Raw genomic sequence first — 22,673 nt, 5'->3', positions numbered from 1 at the left:
AGGCCTCAGGTTTCATCCTGAGTACCACAAAGGGAAAAAAAAGATGGTTAAAGATGGTTGGGAGGAATGATCTAGGTAGAGGGCTCTGAGGTGGAATAGAGTCTCTGGTGATGGGGAAGAAGGCCAAAGTGACTGACTGGGGCAGAAAAGGTGAAGGGGAAGAGAGAAAGGTCGGGACCTAGAAGTCAAGATGGTTTTTTTTTTTTTTTTTTTTTTTTTACTTATCCAAAGAACAGGAGATTATGAAAGATTTTAAGAGAATGCTTAGTAAGTCAGATATGCATTTTAACTTTTTAATTTTCTGGTGCTGCAGATGGAACCCAGGGCCTCATGCACACTAGGCAAGCTCTCTGCCAGCCCAGCCCAGACGGACATTTTAAAATGACTGATTTGCATCTGGGTGATGACTTGGAGAACAGAGCAGATAGAGGTGGGTTTGCAGAGAAACTAATGAAGCATGAACTGCAAGGCCCTTTCTCTCATGGGCCCTTCCAAGGCCCTGGGAGAAACCCTGACCATTTTGTTTATATGGCTGTACTAATTCTGCATAGGTGTTTTGTATGTTTCTTAAAGAGGGACTTTTCCTGCACCCATTGTTCAGGTCCTTCAAAACCTGGATCAGTCCCTGATGTGCAGTAAGAAAAGTCCAGGCTAAACTTTCAAATCCTTACATTCTTTTTTCATCACTGGGGATTGAACCCAGGGCCTTCCACTAGCTGTTCAAGAGCTTACCACTGAGCTACATCCCTAGTTGCCTTACTGAGTGACTGAGGAAAACCCTTATTCAGGAGAGAGTTGTCTTGGAGAACTAAGCCATGGATTTTGGTGGTGTGGAGCCTTTTGGATGAGGTATAGTTTTTGGCCAACTTCAACTGGAATTTGAAAAATTATTGGATCTATTTGAAGAGTAAAACAGTGTTTAATATACATATAGATATAGACAAAAGGTTGCTATAGTGAAACTAATTAACATATTCATCTAAGAGTTACCCCCTCCCTTTGTGGCAAGATCACCTGGAATCTACTTTCTTAGCATCAACCCGAAGTGCAGCAGGAAATTCTGGGGTGCAGCCCTCATGTACATCCTCTAGCCTTACTCTGCCGAGGCAGCTGCCTCTTGGTATCCTTTGACCTGCATCTCCCCATTTCTGCTCCTACTGTTTGTGCAGCAGGTATTTGAACATCATGCAGGCAAAGCCATTGTAACCCTCACCTCTGCTGATGAGTCATTGGAAAATGTGAGGCCGGGAATCAGTCCTGTTTCTTGAGCTAGAATATGGATGCAAAAGAAGCAGAAAAGAAGATTCCCTCCACAGTTGCTAAGGTCACACCTGTTCTCCATAGGAGCTTCTTTGTCCCCAATCCAATGCAAGGACCAGTCTGCTTTCTTCTTCACACAAGGCACCCATGGCATTGAAGAGAAATTCCCTTTCTTTGGAATCTTTAATGGAAGTGTCAGGAAGGAGACTGTACATTTCAGAATGTATGTTTGCAGGGCAATTTGGAAGCCATACCAACAGTGGACTTCTGTAATTTGAATTTCTTGGCTAACTCCTTCTGCCAGTTTTCATTGACTATGCCATTACTTGCAGATGTGAGATAAAATCAGTCTCCTCAGACTTCAGGGCTTCTCAGTGCTGAAGGTCCTTGGAAAGATCCATCTCCTCGTCTGTGCAAAAGGAAGCCCCAGCTTTCTTATACATCTGCCAAATATCATGGTATTCGATAGGAAGGATGACAAAGCAGGGGTGGGGTGGGGTGGGGTGGGGGTGGTGGTAAGGGTCTTCTCAGTAGTGGGTCATCCTCATGCTGGGGGCAGCTACTTTAGTTTTAGGCTCAGCAGGCTCCTGGAAGAGCTGGCCAGGATGCCAGTGCCGTTCTCCTGTGGGCCAAGCTGAGTCCCTTCGGTGGCGACAGCTGCAGCTGCTGCTGGCCTGTGATGGTGGTGAGCAGTGTGCAGACCCAGAGCATGGTGGTGGCCTTGGCAGGGCTGGAGAAGAGAGCACGTAGCAGCTGGGGCTCTGGAGCAATCCTAATGGGTGAGGTTGTGTTTGTGATTTTCATGGACACTTGGAATTTGCTGGAAGGATAGTTGTCAAACCGTTTTTTATAAGGGACAGATAGTACATATTTTCAGCTTTGCAGGTCTGTTGTAACTACTCCGCTCTCCCCTGGGGACGAAAGCAGCCACAGACAGCATGTACATGAAGCACGGCTGTGTGGCAACGAAACTTCCTTGTAAACACAGGCCGCAGGCTGGGGTTTTCAGTTGGCTCATAGTGTTCTGAGCCTGGTATTCAGAGGCTCCAGATTATTGGACATTTAGACTGCAGCTTTGTACATGGTTGGGTGCACAGGACTTGGATGCGCATTGTCCTAGATATACTGGGTTCTGCACATGCCCACCCCTCTCTTGGCCACTTGCTCTGCCAGGCCCATGGATAAAGCCCCAACCATTGCCATGGTTGTGGCCTCACTATAGGTGAGGAACCTTGTGTCTATCACTGAAGATGACCCTATACAAGTCACTCCTTATAAGGGGATTCAACTTGATCAGGAATGACATGCTGGACTGGGGATGTAGCTTAGTGGTAAAGCACTTCAAGGCTCTGGGTTTGATTACCAGCATGCCCCTAAAAATTCTTAAAAAATATCTCATCATCAGGAATGACATGCCTAAGCCAATAGATGGGTGTCAGCTTCCTGGGTACTTAGAGGAGAAAAACTTTGAGGCTAAATCTTAAGTTCAGTGGGAAAGGAGATATAATTGATTAGTCATGTCTGTTAGGGGCACCAGGATGGAAATAGTGGTATACATTTGTTAATATTTGTGTTCTTATAACTAGCTGATTTCCAACTCCCTTATAGCTTTGACAAGGCAGTTATGTGTCTGGATACTTTCTTGGGAGCATTTTGGAAATGGAACAGTCATGTAAAATGTAGCCATTTGGTACAGAAGCATGGTCTGTAATTTTACAAATCCCTAACACATCTGCTTGTGTGCGAGACCGACCCAGTGTGAGTGACAGTGTGAGTCTCCTGATTCTGTTCATGATAGACTCACCCAGGTGGCAACTGGATAATGAGAGAAAGAAATCAAATTCATTACTGCTTTTACATCAGCCTCACAGTTTACACATAGAGCAAAGATTCCAACACATTGCAAGGTTTGACAGCTGTTTTATTGAACACATCATTCCAATCAAAGATTCTTTCCTGCCCAGCATTTCATTCTGGGTAAGAGGGCTGTATCAATTAGAAAGACTATAGGGAATGGCTTTCTGGAATAAGCGAGGGTGGGAGGTAGTGGTAAGAGGGTGAAGGGAAAGAGAGGGCCCCTCAGCTTGGGGGATGGGAAAGCAGAGGCTTAGAGGCTTAGGTGGTGGGCGGGATTGCACAGCTGAGAGAAGTCGGGATGTGGGGTTTGACCTTGACCTATAGATAATAGGTCTCATCATGTCTTCTTTCCAGAGAGATCATTCTGTGGGTGGCATGGAGGAGAGATGGGGGGTGGGATGGGTGCAGAGGAACAAGGAAGGACCATGGTTGCAAAGATGAAGATAGGAGAGGATGGCGATGGAGCCTGGAGGGGGCGGGGAGAGCAGGGGAGGCAGGTGTGCAGGCAGTTTCAGTCAGGTAGGCTGGGCGTGGTGGCTGGTGGTGTGTGGGGGGTGCACGGAATCCCCAACCTGCGGTCTGAGGGTGAGAACATCAGGGAATGCTTGGAGGAGGGACCAGGAAGAAGACCCATCTGCAGTCAGAAGTTTTCAAGATGGTGGATATGTCCACAGTAGGAGCCAAAGACTAGGAAGACAATGCAGCCAATCCAACTTCCAGCCCAGTGCCGGATCCTCAGAGGTAACCTGGGCTGGGCTGGTGGTTATTGAGAATTTCTAGAAGTCTTCCAGAGAACCAAGGTAGGGACAGCTATTTTTTTTTTTTGGGCAGTTCTAATTAGAAAAGATTTCTGATGGATCAAAACTTAGCAGATAAGGAAAGAAGGCTGGATGGAAGTCAGGCCTTGACTCTGGTTCTGTCTCGCTGTGTGGTATTTGACAAATTACTTAACTTCTCTCCACCTCTATTATATGGTCTGCAAAATAACAGGCTGACACTAGGGGATCTGCTGTGATTGAAAGTTGAGTTGTGAGGATAGAGAGATGAATGGGTGGATTTTCTTAGGTAGAGTTCAGTGCCTTCTAGGGAGAGGCATTAGGAGAAGGGGACCAACTTGACACAACTTGCTAGCCACAGAGGCAGGGTATAGGAGAAAAACAATTTTTTGCTTATGGAAACTCCAGAGTTTCCATAAGCAAATCACTGGGAGATGGAATGGATGTGGGTTGAGGAGGAGGTTATAGTTCCAGGTTAGATGGAGTCAGTTAGATGGAGTCAGAAGTGTCATTGGAATGGGTGGTGGTGAGTAAGCATTGTTTGCCAGTGGAAAAGATGAGCTTTATCTAGTTAACTTCTATGGGTATGATTTGTAGGAAGAAGAAGATCTCAGCTGAGCACAGGAACAGAAAGTAGAGTAAGTGGATGCACTCTGAGGTTGCATTAATAGAAGTAGAGAATCTAGCTTGAGGGAGGTGATGCTAATGTTATCATTGTGCCTTTTGGTCATTTTTGGCTGCCTTGCTCTAAGAAGAATGTGGATAAGGGGGTGTAATGAAAGAGGGATTGGGTACTGTTTAGCCTTGGAAAGAGAAGATTTTGAGGAATGGTGAGAGCTGCCTCTGACTATCTGTGGGGCAGAGAGAGCACCTGAAGGGGAGCTTCTCTCTGCCTTTTCTTCTTTTATTGCAGATAGAGTCGTTTCCGGAGGGTGCTTTGGATTTCAGGATTCACTTTCCTCGCTGTTCCTTCCTGAACCAGTTCTTCTTTTGCCATGCGCCTGGTCACCTACAGCAACAGGTGTGGTCAGCTTGGGGGCTGGGTCCCTAGGGGAACTGGTGCTATGGGCTTACGCGGAGGTGGTTAGAGAACAGGGCAGATGGCTAGCCATGTCCCATGATGGCAGACTATTGTCTCCTCCTATGCCATAGTTTCTATGGAATCATTAGGTGGATGAGTATAGCTATGGCCCTATATCTATATCTATATCTGTATCTATATCTATATCTATATCTATATCTATATCTATATCTGTATCTATATCTATATCTATATCTATGTCTACATTCTGATCTGCAATAAAACACATCACCATCAGAAGGAAAAAGTTTGCCCAAACATTGGTTAATAAGATTGGTTTGTTTACAAAAGTTTATCTGTATTTCACATACTGTGGGCTTTGGGAATTCCTGCACTGGGGAGATTTGTTGCTGCAAGACAGACATCCTGGTTTCTGTGTTGGGTTTGGAGATGGGGAAAATGGAGAAAGGTGGGGAGGAAGCTCAGCTGCCTCCACTGACACTCTGCCCAGCCTGGGTGGGGGTTCTAGATACCTTGTTCCAACTTACCTCTGTCAGGAGCTCCAGGATGGGTCCTTTCCTGTTGCTGAACACATCCGTTAGGGTTTGGATGAAGGCAGAGCCCTCCTGGTCATGCCTGTAGGCGATGTACCCTGGGAGATTTTAGAGAGGAGGGCTTGGGGAAGCTCTGGGAGTGGGAGTGCAGGGGACCCTGGAAGAGGGTGGCCCTGCAGGGGAGGTTCAGGGATCAGGAGTGGTGGGTCAGGGAGCTGGGCGCTCATACCCTCCACTGTGGAGTAGACATGGAGGGCATCCGTGTAAGTTGGGATGGTTTGGGGGTTGTCTTTTGTGACCATCACAACCTCATCTCCACCTATTGTTTCACCAAGGTCCCTGTGTTCTGAAAACACCAACAAGAGAAAAAGTCAAAGTCAGAGAGGTGGATGGCAAAAGGAGAAAGTCAGGACGTCTGGCCTGTGCCAGGCGTAGCTAGGGCTCTGGGTCTGGTGCGGGGCTGCACTAGGAACACGGACTCCGGGTTCTCGACCTTGTGCTTACCTCCTCTACAGGCCTGCACAATGTATACTTTAGGCTTGGCTCTTAAGGCCCGGCAATTCTTGTTGTTCAAGACCTCAAAGAGGTCTTCCAGCCTGACCATCTTCCCATCTTCTCCCTCGAGGAGGCCTTCTTCTCCATGTGCCATGAGCACCACGAAGGCACAGCTGACGGGGTCTTTCCAGGTATCTATGACATGCTGGAATTTTTCCAATTCTTCCTGGAATTGCTGGAGGGACAGGAATGAATGGGTTCGGATAGGGCCCTGGAGCTCACCCGTCTGGTCCAACCCCCTTCCCTCCTGGCCTGGAGTGGGCAGCCCAATACCTGGGCAGTGGGGTCTTTCTTCGTGGTACTCTCAAATCTCAGCTGCCGGAACATGTGTTCCAGGGCATTCAGGTCTGCTTCTGAACCTTCCCGGGCTTTGGTGACACACAGTGTCAGGGCCAGACGGGCACCTGACATATCATATGCCTCCTGGTCCAAGAGATGACAAAAATCAAGGATGAAGAGGTCAAGGAGAAGCAGGAGATGTATTCAAAAGAGTTAGGGTTACCAGGTAAAATACAAGGTGCCTAGTGACAAATCAAATAAAAAATCCAAGATTTAATATATCTCAAATATTGATTGGATGTAATTATACTCCAATTTTTTTGGTTATTGATGTGAAGTTCAAATTCAGTTAGACATCTTTTATTTTTACCTGCCAAGTCTGTCAGTCCAACCTGGGATCTGGCTCTGTCTTAACAAGTGACTTACCCCTTGGATAAGTCACTGCTCTTCTCTGAGCCTTGGTTTTCCAATACAGATATGTGTGTATGTGTGTGTGTGTGTGTGTGTGGAATTTTTTTTTGTGTGTGGAATTTTTAGGGTCCTATTCAGTTGTCACATTGAGGACTTTCCCTCTGTCCCCATCCTTCCCAAGAATGTTGTAAGCATTCCTTCATTACTTCCTCACTGTAGAGTCTGAGAATTTCTGAAGCTAATTCTGAGATCCTACCTTATTCTGTGTGAGGAAGACTATTGGGGACAAAATGTCTTTTAAGAAGAAAAGCAGGATATTGAGTACCATAGTGATAAGAACTTGATCTTTGGAGACAGATGTAACTGGATTCCCTCCCTTTCCCTCTAATCTGGGTTCCATCCCTGAGTCCGTTTTTGTCGTCTGGAAGATCACAAAGAACCTTCTAGCCCTGAGTCCAAGTCATGATTTTTTTCATTGTTGTGCTTTTTATGAAACAATGAGTTCCTCTCTTCCCTCTCCCCCACCCCCCACATTGAACCCATCTCACCTCCACCAAAGGCCGAGGCTTGATCCTTTCCCCTTCCATTCTGTGTTCAACTCTTGACACCCTTGCTGATCCTTGGGTCAGGAGAAGATAGATTGAAGGTCTTCAAAGGAAGAGGAGGGAATCAGGGGGCAGATTGTTTTTTATGTCTAGATTTTTGAGAATGAATAGGACCCCAGTGCTGAAGACTCAGTACCTGGTCAGAACTGGGCAAGAAATGACAGACCATGGTGTATGATGTCCTCTACAGAGTGATAATCTGGTGGCATTGTCCATCCATGGATGTCCTTGGAAAACCTTGTAGGCACACCCCAAAATGCCATCCCTCTGGAACTTCCCTGTCTTTCAGGATACTTATCCTGTGATGGTCTAGACTTCTCCTTGGTAGGTCCTGGATTGGGGAGCATATTCTCTTCTACCCAGGAGATGACTGATTGGGGAGACATCAATCATTAGGTGCTTCATGGTCAGGTTTAAAATAAGAATTTCATCAAGGTGAGGAATACTATTATGAAACTGTCTTGATGGGTCTTTAATCTGAAGAGGTCAATCTGTCTCCTCTCTGTCTTGAGAATGAACATTTGTCAATGTTCTCCATTCTCCTCTCTGTTCTGCTCTCTGGTTGAATGAAAAGACTTCTGCCATACTCTTGGCATTGCCCCATTGCCTTGACTTTTCTTACACTTCTTCCTCAGCCTGGAATACTTCTTCATCTGTCACAACACTTTCCTGATGATTTGGATGGCATAATGTCTGACATGCCTTCCCCATTCACTCATTCACCCATCCTTTTATTCACCTAGCCACTTCTTCATCCATCAACTTGTCTACCCATGCATCTTTCCATTCATTCATCCATCCACCCATCCATCTGCTTACCCATCCAGCCATCAATTCATCTACCCTGTCACCCTTTACCCATCAACCATACATTCATCCATCCACCCACCATCCATCTATTATCTACCCATCTGTCCATCCATCCATCCATCCATCCATCCATCCATCTAGCCACTTATCTGTCAATACACACATCTACCTATCCATCACATATTTTTGGGTTTCTTTTGTGTGTTAAGCACTGGGAACACACTATACCTGACAGACATTCTCCTTGCCCTTCTGTAGCTTTACTCTATGACAGAACTGAACATTAAATCTCTTTCTCTCTCTTTCTTTCTTATACACACACACACACACACACACACACACACACACACACAGCAGGTGCTGTGAGGAAAGAGGAGGTAGATGTTGTGAAGGAGGAAGCAGAAGGAGCACAGCTCTGGAACCAGATAAACCAGACCCAAGAGCTTGGTCTCTCTCAGTCGCAAGACCTTAACCATCTCACTCCCCTCTCCGAGACTCAGCTTTCCCATCTGAAAAGGAAGGACTCGGGAAGATTGCTAGGTACTTGGCAGCAATGGCCAAATAAAGTAGGTCTTACGATCCCTATTAACTTTTTGGCCATGGCCGCTCCCTTCTCTAGTTCTGCCTGTTTATACTTGTTTTATAGTAGTGTTTATTTAAAAAATATTTATTGAGTATCACTCCAGTCATCTCTTTATGGTCATGCACATGTAGATTGCAGAGACCTTTACAGGTAGAAAAATAATCTTACAAGTATGATCTTATATTTTATATGCAACATTGAATAATATTAAATCTCCTTTAATAGAACAAAGAAAGTGACATGAACATAAAACAGCAGTGTTTTCGATTCTTTCTCTCGTGGGTGAATCGGTAGCTCAGTTTCCAGACTGAAAGCCTGGCGTCTTTATTTCTGTCACCACCAGGGCCAGCAGCGTGGCACAGTGTGGCGTCAGGGAGAATCCGAGGAAACAAGTAATAAACAGAAGAAGGAGGAAAGCGCCTGGCTAGGTGGATGGATGGAGACTGCTACAGTTCTGCTGGCACCCATCAGAGCAGCCGTCCATGGGGGAGAGGGGAATGTGTATGAGAGAGAGATGGAAGAGCTGGTAGCTGCCAAGTCACTTACCAGCTGCAGAACAGTCAGCTGCTCCTTAAGGCCAGGCCCAGTCTTGTCACCCTCCTGGCTGCTGGCACCAAGGAGGAGTCAGGCCCACGTGCCAGGCTTGGAGAGGGGGCTGACCCGTGCGGGGCCTTCCTGGGTTTCTCCCGAGAGGCCTGTTTATGAATCGTGCAGCACAATCACCTGGCCCTTTATTGCCAGCAAATTGTCTGTCACTTGAGAAACCTCATGACCAGGGGACACACCCTCGGCATAGCCTTGGTGTGGAAATAGAGTCAAACGCCCATGGAATGAATGACGGCAGGGCTCAGCTGACACCCCCTGGCTGAGGTGGCAGAGGTGCAGCATCTAAATTAGCCAGCACTTTTGGGCCATCCCAGCCACAAGACCCTCCACCCCACCGCAGGGTTAGCTCATCTTGTTACCACCGTCCAGCATTTCCATCAAGGCAATTCCATCCGTTCCTTTGAATACTGGCAGCTAATGCCAACTTACTTGTTTATGATCACATCCTCAGGAGCATTGTTGATCAGCATTGCTGCTCTATTTTGCAGATGGGGAAACTGAGGCTCACAGTGGCGAAATCAAAAGGCTTGCTCAGCACTGCCCAACCAGTTGGTTGGCATGGTTGACATTCAAACCCAAAAGGGTCCAGTCCAGCTGCCTTAGCTGATACTTGATGGCCACCTCAGCCCCTCTTCTTGGCTTCATGGTCTCCCTCCTCTGTTCTTTCTTGCCATTGTATTTTATGTTAACAACTTTAAAGTGTGTGATGTAATTCACACACTTTAAAGATCACCTGCTGAAAGTGTCCAGTCCAATGGCTTTAGTATATTTACAGAGTGGTGCCATGGTCTCCTCACCATGGTTTGTTTTAGAACATTCTCATCACCTCTAAACAAAAACAAAAACCCTGTACTCTTTTGCTATGGCCCCTACTTCCTCTATACATGCCAGTCCTAGGCAACTGCTAATCTACTTTCTGCCTCTATGAATGTCCCTGTTCTGCATGTTTCCTAGGAATGACACCATAGTGTATGTAATCTGTAATCATATTATATGTGTTTTGCTTTTTTCAATTAGCACAATATCTGCAGGGTTCCACATTATAGCACATATCAGTACTTCATTCCTTTTTTATGGCTGAATACTTTTCTATTACCTGGGTATACTTCATTTTTTTTTTTTTTTTTTTGTGGTGCTGGGGATCGAACCCAGGGCCTTGTACTTGCAAGACAAGCACTCTACCAACTGAGCTATCTCCCTAGCCCTATACTTCATTTTGTTTACCCATTCATCTGCTCTTGACATTGGGTTGTTTCTGTCTTTTGACTGTTTGAATGATGGTATTATACATGTATAATGTTTTATGTGAACACATGTTTTCATTCCATTCATAGGAGTGGAATGGTCAAACAAGTTGGAGACATGTTTAGCACAGCTGGACAAGTTTTGTCCCCCCCAATTCTCCCATTTGCTTTGAGGTTACCCAGGAGCAAATCTAAGCATCTTACTTTCAGTTCCCATGTCTGCACTGACTTACCCATATTTAGTTGATAGTTATATGAGTGGGCTCATCTACAAAATTGTTCCGATACTATTTTAGTCGCCTAATTTTGTGCCTGTGTGATCTTTCCACATCAGTACTTATGAATCAAACTCAGTTTTGGTGTTCTTTTAAAAACTTTTTATTGAAGAAAAAGCTACGTGTGTAAAAGTACACGAATGCTGATGGATTTTCACAACTCCACACATCCAGGCATCCAGCACCTGCCCAAGAAAATAGAGTGACCAGCCCTCTGCCCCTGACTCTTCTCTTCTGTTTCCTTCTGGCCACTACCTGCTACTGCCACCTCCAAACATCATTCTAACGGAGAACACTGTAGACCATTTCTTCCTGCTTTAGGTACGTCACATAAATGGAATCAGGTAGTATATTCTTTTTGGTGTTTGGCTTCATTCACTCAATGTTATGTTTGTGAAATTCAGTCTTTTTTACTGTGTGCAAGTAGCTTTTCAATCTTATTGCTTTAGAGCAGTGTTTCTTAATCTTGTTCATTATTTTCCCCTAAACCATTTTAGACATTTATCCCTGTTGTGCCTCTGTGAAATTTTATACCACAGATATACCTTATCTATCTATCTATCTATCTATCTATCTATCTATCTATCTAACCTACCTATCACCTACCCGTCTATCCATTCAATATCCGTCTATCCACTGTTTGCTAGAGATCCATCTGTCATCTATCATTCCATCTGTCTGTCTGTCTCTCTGCAATCTGACATATCATATCTATCTATGGTGAGCAACCTCCTGGTTTTATAAGTGCACATTATCTCATAGACTGAATGTATGGTAATTTGTTTAGTCATTTCTCTGCTAATGGACATTTCAGCTGTTTCCAGTTTTTCTTCATGACAAGTAACACTGCCACTAACAACCTCGAACATGTCTCTTTAGGCACAAGATTGAGCCTTTTCTGAAGGGGAGGTTCATGGAAGTAGGATGATTCGTTCTAGGGCATAGATGTTGAGTTTTTGGTATTTCCTGACTGCCAACTTTCTTCCCCCAAAGTCTTTACCAAACCACTTTTCATCTCAAATAAAATATGAGAGTGTGTCCTTTTCTGTCTTGCTAACAACAAGGGATATCTCTACTAGACCTCAGTTCCCCATGTAAAAATGAAAACGGCACTGCCTTCTTTCTAAGGCTGCCAGGGATATTCAGAGAGGTAGCAGTGCCAGCTCAGTGTGTGAGAGACACACTGCATTTTCTTCTTTTCCATCTCCCTTCTTCCTAGTTCTCCCTTGAATTTGTTTGTGTCAGATGTCAAGTCAACATTGGTCAATAAAACTGACATGCTTCCATCTTTGTGGGGATCACAATCTCCTCTCATCTTCTCCTTCCCTTCCTTTTCCTTTTCCATTTTCTCTGACACCAACAGCATTCACGGATCTTGCTAAGTGCCTCACTGTCTCTAACAAGTATTGATTGCAGACCTTATCCCTACCGTAGGTTTTCTGTGCAGGGCTAGGCTCGGGTGCTGTTGGGCTGTGTAAGGGAAACACATAACTTCTTGTCACAACATGTGCTCTGAATTTCCTTGTAACAGGGTCTGACTGTTTCAGAAGGGGACAGAGCAACATGCCTGGGAAGGTGTGGAATCATCTACGGAGTTTGGGAGACACTTAATTCTGCAATGTGCAAAAAGCACATGTTTTTCATTGGAAAAGAAATGAAAACAGAGAAACACTGAAATAAATTGTACCTAACATACCACCCTCTCTCCAGGTCAAGCATTTTGGCCAAAAATGGATTTCTGCACCTTGTTGCTCTTTGAAAATTCATTTTTCAAAATATTTTTATATTTTAGGATCTGATCAGCTAAGAAGATCAGATTTCAGAGGAAGAAATTGGAAATGGGGGGTTTCTGCAATGGTGCTAGAAAACGTCCAGCACCTGGATTTCTCAAAACAAAATGAACAAAACAAAAACAGAATACAACAAAAAACAAAAAACCTCAAACAACAGAAAACAAAAAATATGTTTATTTATAGCATTTGCGAATTTCCGTGGTGTAAATGCCCCACAGTGGCTGATCTCAAGTTACCAATATGGTGTCACTGAATGTGGGTTCGGCAAGCCCCAAACTGAAAAGGGCATCTCCCCAGGCACTGGGGAGGCAGGTGGGTCCAGAGAGGCTGGTCCTTGTGTGAGGAACGTGGTTGAGCATTTCGCTCAAGCAGGCACATAGTAAGTGCTCAGGAAGGAAGAGCTGGGGGTGTGAATGTGCTGGGGTGTCTGGTTATCTCCTTCAATGGAGGACGGTGGAAATGATTTCTCGATAATTCCATTAAGAGAGCTGAGGAGGTCCTGGGTCCTCTGATGAGACACATGTTTACCCATTGTCAGAGTGTGAAAGAATGATGTGTCACCATGGACTGAGTAGTTAATTAATCAACTAGCTCAATTGATTAATTACTCAGAATTATTGGACATTTGGCTAGTCAGGGAAAGTCAGCTCCATGGAGGGATACATGCTTTGGGGTTACAGGGTCATGTGTTGGCTTTCCAGGGGGGATGCTTTTCCCTTGAGATCAGAGCAATGAGTAGATGGTTCCTGGTGGGCATATAGGGGAGGCAGCCCTTGCAGAGGGAGCAAGGTGAAGGAGAGATCCTGGCAGCTGCAAGGCTCCATGCCTGCTTCTGTGTGGCCCTAGGATGGTGGGTTGATGGCGAGAGCTGAATCTAGATGGAGAGAAGTGGGTCTGGAGGGTGAGGGGTGAGTCCAGGAAGGAGTGGGATCACGAGGGGGCCTGGAGCCACTCCAGAGAGTCTGGGTTTGGCTGGGCTGTAGGGCAACCAACTATCCTGGTTTGCCCAGGACTGAGGAGTTTCTGGCATGTGGGGCTTTCAGTGCTAAAAAGCCACAGAAGTCCCAGGCAAGGCGAAATGAATCTGTCACCTAATCCATAGGCAATGAGAAGCCACTGAGGAAATCCGAGCGGGAGGATGACACAACAGCTGTTGGATCACAGGTCGAATGAGGCTTCTGCAGGAAGCCATCTCTCCACCTGCCCTGGACCAGGTTGGATGCCAAGTCCACGGCTCCCGGCACTCCTCAGAGGCAGCTGGCTGCTCTTACAATGCTGCTTGGGGTCTCTCCTCCCTAAAGACAGCTGGCCAGTGACAGCAGGAGCCTCACATGCCACGTTCACGCAGCACCCAGCAGAGCACCCATACGACATTCAATGAATGATGAGGAAGGTCTGGGGCTGTCAGGATTGACACTTCTGTTCCTTAAAACGACAATACCACCCCTCTTCAAGAATGCAGCATGAAACTTTGTCCTTGTTTTTGACCAAATTTCCCTATTCCCTCCCCAGACCTCTGGGGAATGTTCTCTGGGAACATTCTACTCTCAACTTCTCAGAGTTTGACCTTTTCAGATTTCACCTATAGGTGAGATCATATGGGTTCTATCTTTCTGTGCCTGGCTTATATAATGTCCTCCAGATTCATCCCTGTTGTCTAAATGACAGGATTTCCTTCTTTTAAAGACCGAGAAGTATTCCTTTGTGTATGCATGTTTATTTATATATATATCTACCCTGTATTTATCTCTGTATCTCTGTACCTATCAATCTATCATCTATCAATCTGTATCACATTTTCTTTATCCGTCTGTCTATTGATGGACACTTAGGTTGTTCACATGCCTTGGATATTGGGAATTGTGCTGCAGTGAACATGTACATGCAGATAGCTCTTTGACAATCTGTTTTTTATTTCCTTTGGAGATATATCCAGTAGTGGGATTGCTGGAGCATGTGGTAGTTCCATTTTTAATTTTTCAAGAAGCCTCCATACTATTTTCCAAAATGGCTACGGTCATTGCACTCAGATTTAATTAGACCAGAGGAATAAGTTTGTGAGAACTTTGTACAGCAGGGCGACTATAGGTCATAATAATGTGTATTTCAAAAATTCTAGGAGTAAATTTTTAATGTTTCATCACAAAAAGATAAGCAAGATGATAGAGTCCAACCTGATTTAATCATTTCATATTGTATACATATATCAAAATGCCACATTATATTCCATTTAAAAATAAAATTAATAAAAAATTTAAAATGAGTGTATTATGAAAACATTTAACACAGGGCTTGGGAGGCATGAGAAAAAACATGAAATCTTAGTGGAATATGAATCTGAATGGCAAGAGGGAGATATGTCACCATGGACTGGGCGGCTATTAGTTAATTTAGTTGTATTAATCATATAACAGTTGTATTAATCATATTTATTGCTATTAATTTGATAGTTGTCTAACTTTAGTATTTTAAGATGGAAAACAGGCTCCATAGTGCTCTCCTGGGGGATCCACCTTGGATTTCAAGGTGACTAGTGCTGAGATGGGGCTACAGGAGGCTGTGGGGTCCCTGGGGAGGTCCCTGACATGCCCCTGCACAGAGAAGTGGGACTGGTCATCCCTGAACCTGCATACTCCTTCTGCCTTGGCTGTAGGCAAATCACTTCACCTTTATGACCTGGAATTAACCCATGTGTAAAAACCCACTTCTCTCTGGTGAGAATATGGCAAAAGGGGAACTCTTACACTGTTGGTGGAAATGTCAGTCAGTACAGCTGCTATGTAAAGTGGTATGGAAGCTCCTCAGAGTCAGATACAGAGCTGCCATACAACTCAGCAGCATGTCAAAGAAACATCTGCACTCTCAAGGTCTTTGTATTACTAACCATAATAAGCAAGCTGTGGAACCAACTTAGATGTCCACTGATGGATCAAGAAAATATGCTCTCTCTATATTATTCAGCCATAAAAGAGGATGAAATTTTGTTATTTGTAGCAACATGGGAGCATGGAGGACGTTAAGTTAAGAGAAATAATTCAGGCCCAGGAAAACAAAGACAGCATGTTCTCATTTACATGTGGACATTAAAAAAGTTGATCTCACAGAAGCAGAGAATAGAGCGGTGGTCCAGAGCCTGGGAAGGAGCGAGATGGAGAGAAGATGGTAGATGGGTGTGGGTGTAACTGATAGAAGGAATACCTTCTAATTTCTATAGTGCAGCAGGATAATATAGTTGATAATAATGACTTACATATTTCAAAATACTGATTATTCTCAACACAAATAAATGATCCAGGTTTGAGGTGATGGAGATGCCAATTACCCTGATCTGATCATTACACATTGTAGGCCTGAGTGGAAATGTCACCACTGTACTCCATACATATGCATGATTGTTTCATGTCAATTAAAAAACTCCACCCTACTCCTGAGGGTGACATTAAATGATTTCTGCCAAGTGACCTGGCACCACTTTACCAATTGGCAGACTTGGATCAGACCCTGGTCTTCAAGCTGGGGACACGAGATCATCAATACTGCCTCGATGGCTGCACATGACAATGACTTGGGGAGCTCTTAATGACCTGGGAACCTGGATCTTCCAAAGGTTCTGATTTAAGAGATCAAGCTGGGGTCTTGACCCTGTATTTGAAAAAAAAAAAATAGCTCCAAGGTGATTTGAATCCACTGAAGGGTTGAATATGACCCATTTTGGAGAAGAGACAGATAATAAGTCGACAAATTAATGAACAAGATAATATAGACGGTGATGTGTTTAAAATGAAAATAGACCAGGTGAGGTGATAGAGAACCCCTGGAGGTGGCAGTGGGATAGTGGAGGATGGATGTCAGAGAAATGGGTGCTTGCATCAAATCCTGGAAAGTTTATGTGCTCAATCCCCATGGCCACTTTCTCCTTCCCTTCCACCACCAGTTCACCTATATAGTTGCACACTGGAATCACCCAAAGAACTTAAAAAATATCAATGCAAGTTCCCACTCCTAAAGATCTGGCTGGGTTGGTGGGGTCCTAGGCCCCACAAAATTAGTCACAGTGACCACTTGAAAGCATACAGTTCAATAGCATGAAGTAAATTTAAAAAAAAATTAAAAAAAATTTTTATAGACTGCATTTTGATTCATTGTACACAAATGGGGCACAACTTTTCATTTCTATGGTTGTACACAATGCAGATTCACACCATTCATGTAATCATACAAGTACAAAGGGTAATAATGTTTGTCTCAGTCCACTATCTTTCCTTTGCCCACCCTCTCTCACCTCATTTCCCTCTACACAATCCAAAGTGCCTCCATTCTTCTCTTACACCCTACCCCCACCTGTTAGGTATCATCATCCACTTATCAGAGAAAACATTTGGCCTTTGGTTTTTTGGGATTGACTTATTTCACTTAGCATGGTATTCTCCAACTCCATCCATTTACCAGCAAATGCCATAATTTTATTCTTCTTTATGACTGAGTATTATCCCCTTGTGTATATGTATCACAGTTTCTTTATCCATTCATCAATTGAAGGGCATCTAGTTTTGGTTCTGCAATCTAGCTATTATGAATTGAGCAGCTATAAACTTTGATGTGACTGCATTACTGTAGTATGCTGATTTTAAGTCCTTTGGGTATAAACCGAGGAGTGGGATAGCTGGGTCAAATAGTGGGTCCATTCCAAGTTTTCTGAGGAATCTCCACACTGCTTTCCAGAGTGGCTGCACCAATATGCAACTCCACCAGCAATGTATGAATGAGCCTTTTCCCCCACATCCACGCCAACAATTATTGTTGCTTGTATTCTTGATAATATACATTCTAATTGGAGTGAGATGAAATCTTAGGGTGGTTTTGATTTGCATTTCTCTAATTACTAGGGATGATGAGCACTTTTTCATGTATTTGTTGATCACCTGTATATCCTCCTGTGAAGTATCTGCCCAGTTCCTTAACCCATTTATTGATTGGGTTCTTTGTATTTTTGGTGTAACGTTTTTTTAAGTTCTTTACAAATTTTGGAGATTAGTGCTGTACTTGAAGTGCATGTGGAAAAGATTTTTTCCACTCTGTAGGCTCTTTTTTCACATTTTTGATTGTTTCCTTTACTGAGAAAAAGATTTTTAGTTTGAATTCATCCCATTTATTGATTCTTGCTTTTGTTTCTTGTGCTCTGGGAGTCTTGTTAAGGAAGTCTGGTCCTAAGCCAACATGATGAAGATTTGGGTCTACTTTTTCTTCTGTTTGGTGAAGGGTCTCAGGTGTAATTCCTAGATCCTTGATTCATTTTGAGTTGAGTTTTGTGCAGAGTGAGAGATAGGGGTTTAATTTCCTTTTACTGCATATGGATTAGCATGAAGTAAATTAATTATGTAGTGCAACTGTGTGTATGCTATAGTTCTGAAACTTTTCATCATTCCAAATAGAAGCAGTCACTTCCCTTTAAGCAGTCACTTCCCTTTCCAGCCCCTGGAAATGTTTAATGTGCTCCCTATACCTATGGACTTGCTTATTATTTATTTATTGATTGATTGATTGATTTGCTTATTCTTCCTTACAATTGTCAAAAGGTGGAAATAACACAAAAGTTCATCAGTGTATCAACAACATGTCATATGTCCATACAATGGTTTATTATTCAGACATAAAAAAGAATGAAGCCCTGTGTATGCCACACTGTGGATGAATCTTGAAAACACAAAAGTCAGGCACTAAAGACCACATCGTGTAACCTGGTGGTGGTGGTATCACATCCCTCCTAATGTCACATTGGGTTTCAGTTGGTAGGGGATTGATACTGGGAAACCATCAGCATTGATCACAGTCAGGTAACACTGGCATCCTGAACCTTCCTATTCTTTCACCAATATCTCAAAGTTTCTGTGTGATAAGAGGAACATATTTTAGTGATCTATTGCACAGAATGGTGACAATAGTTAATAATAACATGTTGTATATTTAAAATTTGCTAAAAGAGTGAATTTGAAGTGTCCTTACCACTGAAACTGACAGGATGTAGTGTTGGTTGTTATTCTTAGCCTGATTTAATCGTTTCACAATGTGCAGTTCGATCTCTGTATTCAGGGGTCTCGTATCCGTACATCCAACTGTTAATTGAAAAATATCTGGAAAATATTATGTCTGCACTAAACATGTACAGAATGTTTTCATTATTTACTAAATGACATAGTATAGTGAATATTACATAGTATTTACACTTTACTAAGTATTATAAATAACCTAGAGGATCTAAAGTTTATGGGAGGATATGTGCGGATTAAATACAAATAAAATGCCATTTTACAGAAGGTACTTGAGAGTCTGTGGATTTTGGTATCTGTGGGATGACTCTGTACACATATCAAAGCGTCACATTGTATCCCATAAATACATGCAATTATTATTTGTCCATTAAAAATAAAATAATACTAGTCATTAAAAAGCAACCCAACCAATGGCAGTCTAGGCCTAAAGCTGACTTATTTCTCAAGTATGTGTGCGTGGGGATCTCCTGGTCCCCAGGAAGCCCTCTCTCTGATTATTTTGCATGGAGTGAGAGAAGTTGCATGCTTCCTAGACAGTTCACAGGCATGGTGGATTTTTTCTTCGTTCACACATGGTCAGAGAATGACCCTGTACCCAACTGCTCATGCTAACCCCGGGGCATGTCCATGCTTCCATCTCTACAGTCATGGAGCCCTTTCTCTGCCTGGTGCCCGGTGCCTGCAGGTTCATTTTTTTTTTTTCACCAATGCATGATTCCATCTGAATCTCCAGTCCTGACCTCTGAGGGTCTCTTTGCCCGTGTTGTGAACCACAGCCTGAGACCTCACCATTGTGATGAAATAAGGTGGCATTGCTCAAAGACTTCTGGCCACATTCCACATCCCAGACTCCCTTGGAGAGTAAACAGTGCAGGGCCCGACAAGATGAGACGGCATCTGGACAGGCAGGATTCTGTCAGCCACAATCCGGGAAGACACCCAAGTGCTCCAGGCACTCCTTCTCTCCCTGAAGGTATCAAAGTTTTGCAAGTCACTGAGCTTGCAAGACAACCGGGAGGGCAGCTGTGCAGCTGTGATTTTTCAGGCACCCATTCAGAGCATTCATTTTTCATCCTCCTTCTGGTATTTATTGCCACATACACTCACAGTAAAATATCCAAATATGTTCAGTAGTAATGGTAATACTAGTAGTACTTGTTGCAGGATGAAGATCTTGATTTTATTTGCTTGTATTCTTGCAACTCAGCTTTGTGCAAGGGAAGGTTGATCAAGGCAAGGACTATGTATTACATGTGTTACTTTTTAAAACATATTTTTAATTTATAACTGATATAATAACTCTGCATGTGTATAAAGTATAGTGTGACATTTCAATACAGAAATACAAACTGTAATTGATAAGATCAGGGTTATTGGCGTGTCTATCATCTCAAACATTGCATGTTACTTTTCAAAACAAAATCCTTATATATATTTACAAGCGTATGTGCAGTTTGTTGATCAGTAACACAGTATCCTTCCTATATTTCAGGTAGATAGATATTCCTTTACTTTCCTGAACTACTGGATTCAGAGACACTCTCTGTTTCTTGAATATTGTAAACATGAAAACTAAACCTGCTAACAACTGTGCAATTGTAGAGAAAAATGAAGGTTTAAGAAAAATTAAGTGACTCGGCTTCAAAGTAGAGCAACTGGGCTCTGGCACTACTCTCCCAGACTCCTGAGTCCTCTTATTTTCCTTGCTCCATAGCCCAAGAGCTAGTTCAATGAAAAAGAAGTGAAAGAAGGACCTGGTTACCCTGTAAGCCCACCCTGAGGAGGCCATGTGCTCCCAGCAGGAAAAGTGAGTTGGTGAAAACTGCTCTGGAAGAGCTAAAACAGGTTGGTCGCAAACAGTCTTCTGACTTTGACCAAGTATGTCCACACTGCACCAACCATGTTCTCTGTTCCATTCCATCTCTTGGGAATCCACGTGTAGTTCCAGTCGCTACTCATTTGCTGTTGATGTCTGTGTGTGGGGGATGCAGGTGGAAAGAGATGAAGACACAAGTGGGAGACCTTCACAGCAGCAAGCAGATTAAATTGAGTAGAAGGCAGATGGAGCAGAATAGCAATGGATATCTGCATTGCAATCCATATCATCGACTTGGATTCCTGACCTTGATGACTTGCATTATATAACCTCTTGGTGACTCAGTTTCCTCTTCTCTAAAGAGCACCTTTTTTCAGAGTTGTTAATACATCTAAAACACATAGGGAAGTTTCTGTTGTATAAGAGAACAAATATCCAACAGATACCTCTTGAATTCATACTTTCCCCCCTCCAACCCCACTTCCTCTGTCCTAGCTGAGGTGGGTAACATCTGTGACCCGGGCAGTAGCTGCACACTCCTAGTGGATCTCCAGGAGTTGGTTGTGTGTTGTGGACAAGCCCCGGCCATGCCCTGGGACAGTGTCTCTTCACTGTGCCCAGGAGGTTGGCCCTGGTCCTCTGGCTGATGCTTTGGAGGCTGTGTGATGTGTGCACTATTTGTCTTTTTAGGATGAGTGTGGAGGAAAGAAGTAGGAAGAAGGCAGCCAGAAAGTGATACAATGTTCTAGCTGAGCCAAGTCTTCTGGGAGTTCCTCCTCCATATCACTGTGGGAAGCAATGACTTAATTGCAATTAATGACGGCTGTGGTAGTTGTGCTATTAATGAGGCATGAGATGAAGATAAAAGAATAATTATCATAAGTTAGTGAGATGAACAAGCAGAAATGGCAATTGTGGTTATTTTTGCAAGGAAGCCACTAGCATGTTTTTGTGTTCAGAAGTGGGTGAGGAATGCAATGGGAAAGAACAAGCATGAGGGAATCCAGGAAGTATGAGAGGGTACTTGTGTGGAAAACTACTGCTGGAAAAGTGATTCCAGTGGAATTTCTTGCACAAGAACCATTTCTTCACAGAGGGGTGGAGCCAAATTCCCACTGCTGTTAGCAACCTATCTACTAATAGAACATCTCAAATCCCCAGGGTATCTATAGAGAGATACTAAGGTGCAGGACCCGAGAAGCCAGGAGTGGAAATGTCTATGTGAAATCAGATTTTTCAAATGCTGACTTCATGAAAGTCTTCCAATTGTGGGCAAGACATGGAGCTGCTTCTGCTGAGAATGCTCAATAGTTATGTGGCATTCTTTCCATATTGGGGAGTGTTTTTAGGAGAACTTTCTCTCTTTCCTGCCTCCCTTACTTTTTTTTGGTGCTGGAGATGGAACCCAGGTCTCCACCTGCTAGGCAAGTGCTTTCCCACTAAGTTACACCCCCAGACCTTTTTTTTATTTCAAGACAGGATTTAGCTAAGTTGCATAGGCTGGCCTCAAACTTGTGGTCCTCCTGCTTCAACTTTTGGAGTAGCTGGGATTACAGACATGTGTCATCGTGCCCGCCACCTCCCTCCCTTTCCTCCTCCTTGCTCACAATTATTGTCTGACTACTATGTGACAGTCATGATGGATCTAAAAGATAAAGAGTCAGTGTTTCTATTACCCAATCTCAGAAGTGACATCTCCTTACTTTTGCTTCATCAGAAGCAAGTCGCTGGGTCAAGGGGGAGGAGATCATACAGACATGACTGCCAGGAGGTGGAGACCCCTGGGAACAATGTCAGAGGCTGCTGACCACAGAAGGGATCCTGTCACTTGCCACCACATGGTGAAAATGGAGGACCTGATGCTAAATGAAATAAGCCAGGCACAGAAAGACACATATGGCATGATCTCACTTATGAGTAGACTCTGAACCAGTCAAACTCAAAGAAAAGGAAAGTAGGAGGGAGGTTGCCAGGGATGGTGTGGGGAGGGGAAAAGGTCAATGCATAAAAAGTTTCAGTCCTGGGGATCTAATGTGCAGCCTGGGGCCTGCGATGGACAATCCTTTACTGTATACTTAAGAATTAGCTGAGCCGCCACCCGGGAGCACCGCGGGCGACATGGCGGGGCGGCCCGCGGCGGCGCCCAACGCGGTGGCGCGGGTCTCTCGGTGGGCGGAC

General features: G+C 43.9%; 1 protein-coding gene and 1 pseudogene across 2 annotated transcripts; both read right to left on the bottom strand.

Annotated features, from left to right (window-relative positions):
* Window positions 1–1,010: 1,010 nt before the first annotated feature.
* On the bottom strand, window positions 1,011–1,971 carry LOC124968205 (ribonucleoside-diphosphate reductase subunit M2-like; annotated as a pseudogene).
* Window positions 1,972–3,163: 1,192 nt separating this feature from the next.
* On the bottom strand, window positions 3,164–9,444 carry Casp14 (caspase 14). 2 transcript variants are annotated; one of them, XM_047531592.1, is made up of 7 exons: window positions 9,258–9,444; window positions 7,262–7,361; window positions 6,297–6,446; window positions 5,973–6,198; window positions 5,698–5,814; window positions 5,463–5,566; window positions 3,164–4,902 (listed from the first exon to the last, which is right to left on the bottom strand). In XM_047531592.1, exons 2-7 carry the CDS (start codon window positions 7,298–7,300, stop codon window positions 4,798–4,800), a joined length of 741 nt encoding a protein of 246 aa, XP_047387548.1. In that variant the 5' UTR covers window positions 7,301–7,361; window positions 9,258–9,444; the 3' UTR covers window positions 3,164–4,797. The 2 variants fall into 2 exon arrangements, with proteins under 2 accessions (XP_047387548.1, XP_047387547.1); XM_047531591.1 differs by having other exon boundaries at window positions 7,262–7,332.
* Window positions 9,445–22,673: the final 13,229 nt, after the last annotated feature.

Source organism: Sciurus carolinensis, chromosome 17, assembly GCF_902686445.1.
Source record: "Sciurus carolinensis chromosome 17, mSciCar1.2, whole genome shotgun sequence".
NCBI lineage: Eukaryota > Metazoa > Chordata > Mammalia > Rodentia > Sciuridae > Sciurus > Sciurus carolinensis.
The sequence above is the reverse complement of the archived record's forward strand: the minus strand, read 5'-3'. Positions and strand labels throughout refer to the sequence as shown.

Bases quoted from the DNA above. Each gene is read 5' to 3' on its own strand.
- Casp14 (XM_047531592.1), bottom strand. From the start codon at position 7,300: ATGGAAGGGGAAAGGATCAAGCCTCGGCCTTTGGTGGAG. The intron at 6,447-7,261 runs GTGAGATGGGTT...CTCTTGGACCAG, and splicing joins AGCCTCGGCCTTTGGTGGAG to GAGGCATATGATATGTCAGG. The intron at 5,815-5,972 runs GTAAGCACAAGG...TGGTGTTTTCAG, and splicing joins TGTGCAGGCCTGTAGAGGAG to AACACAGGGACCTTGGTGAA.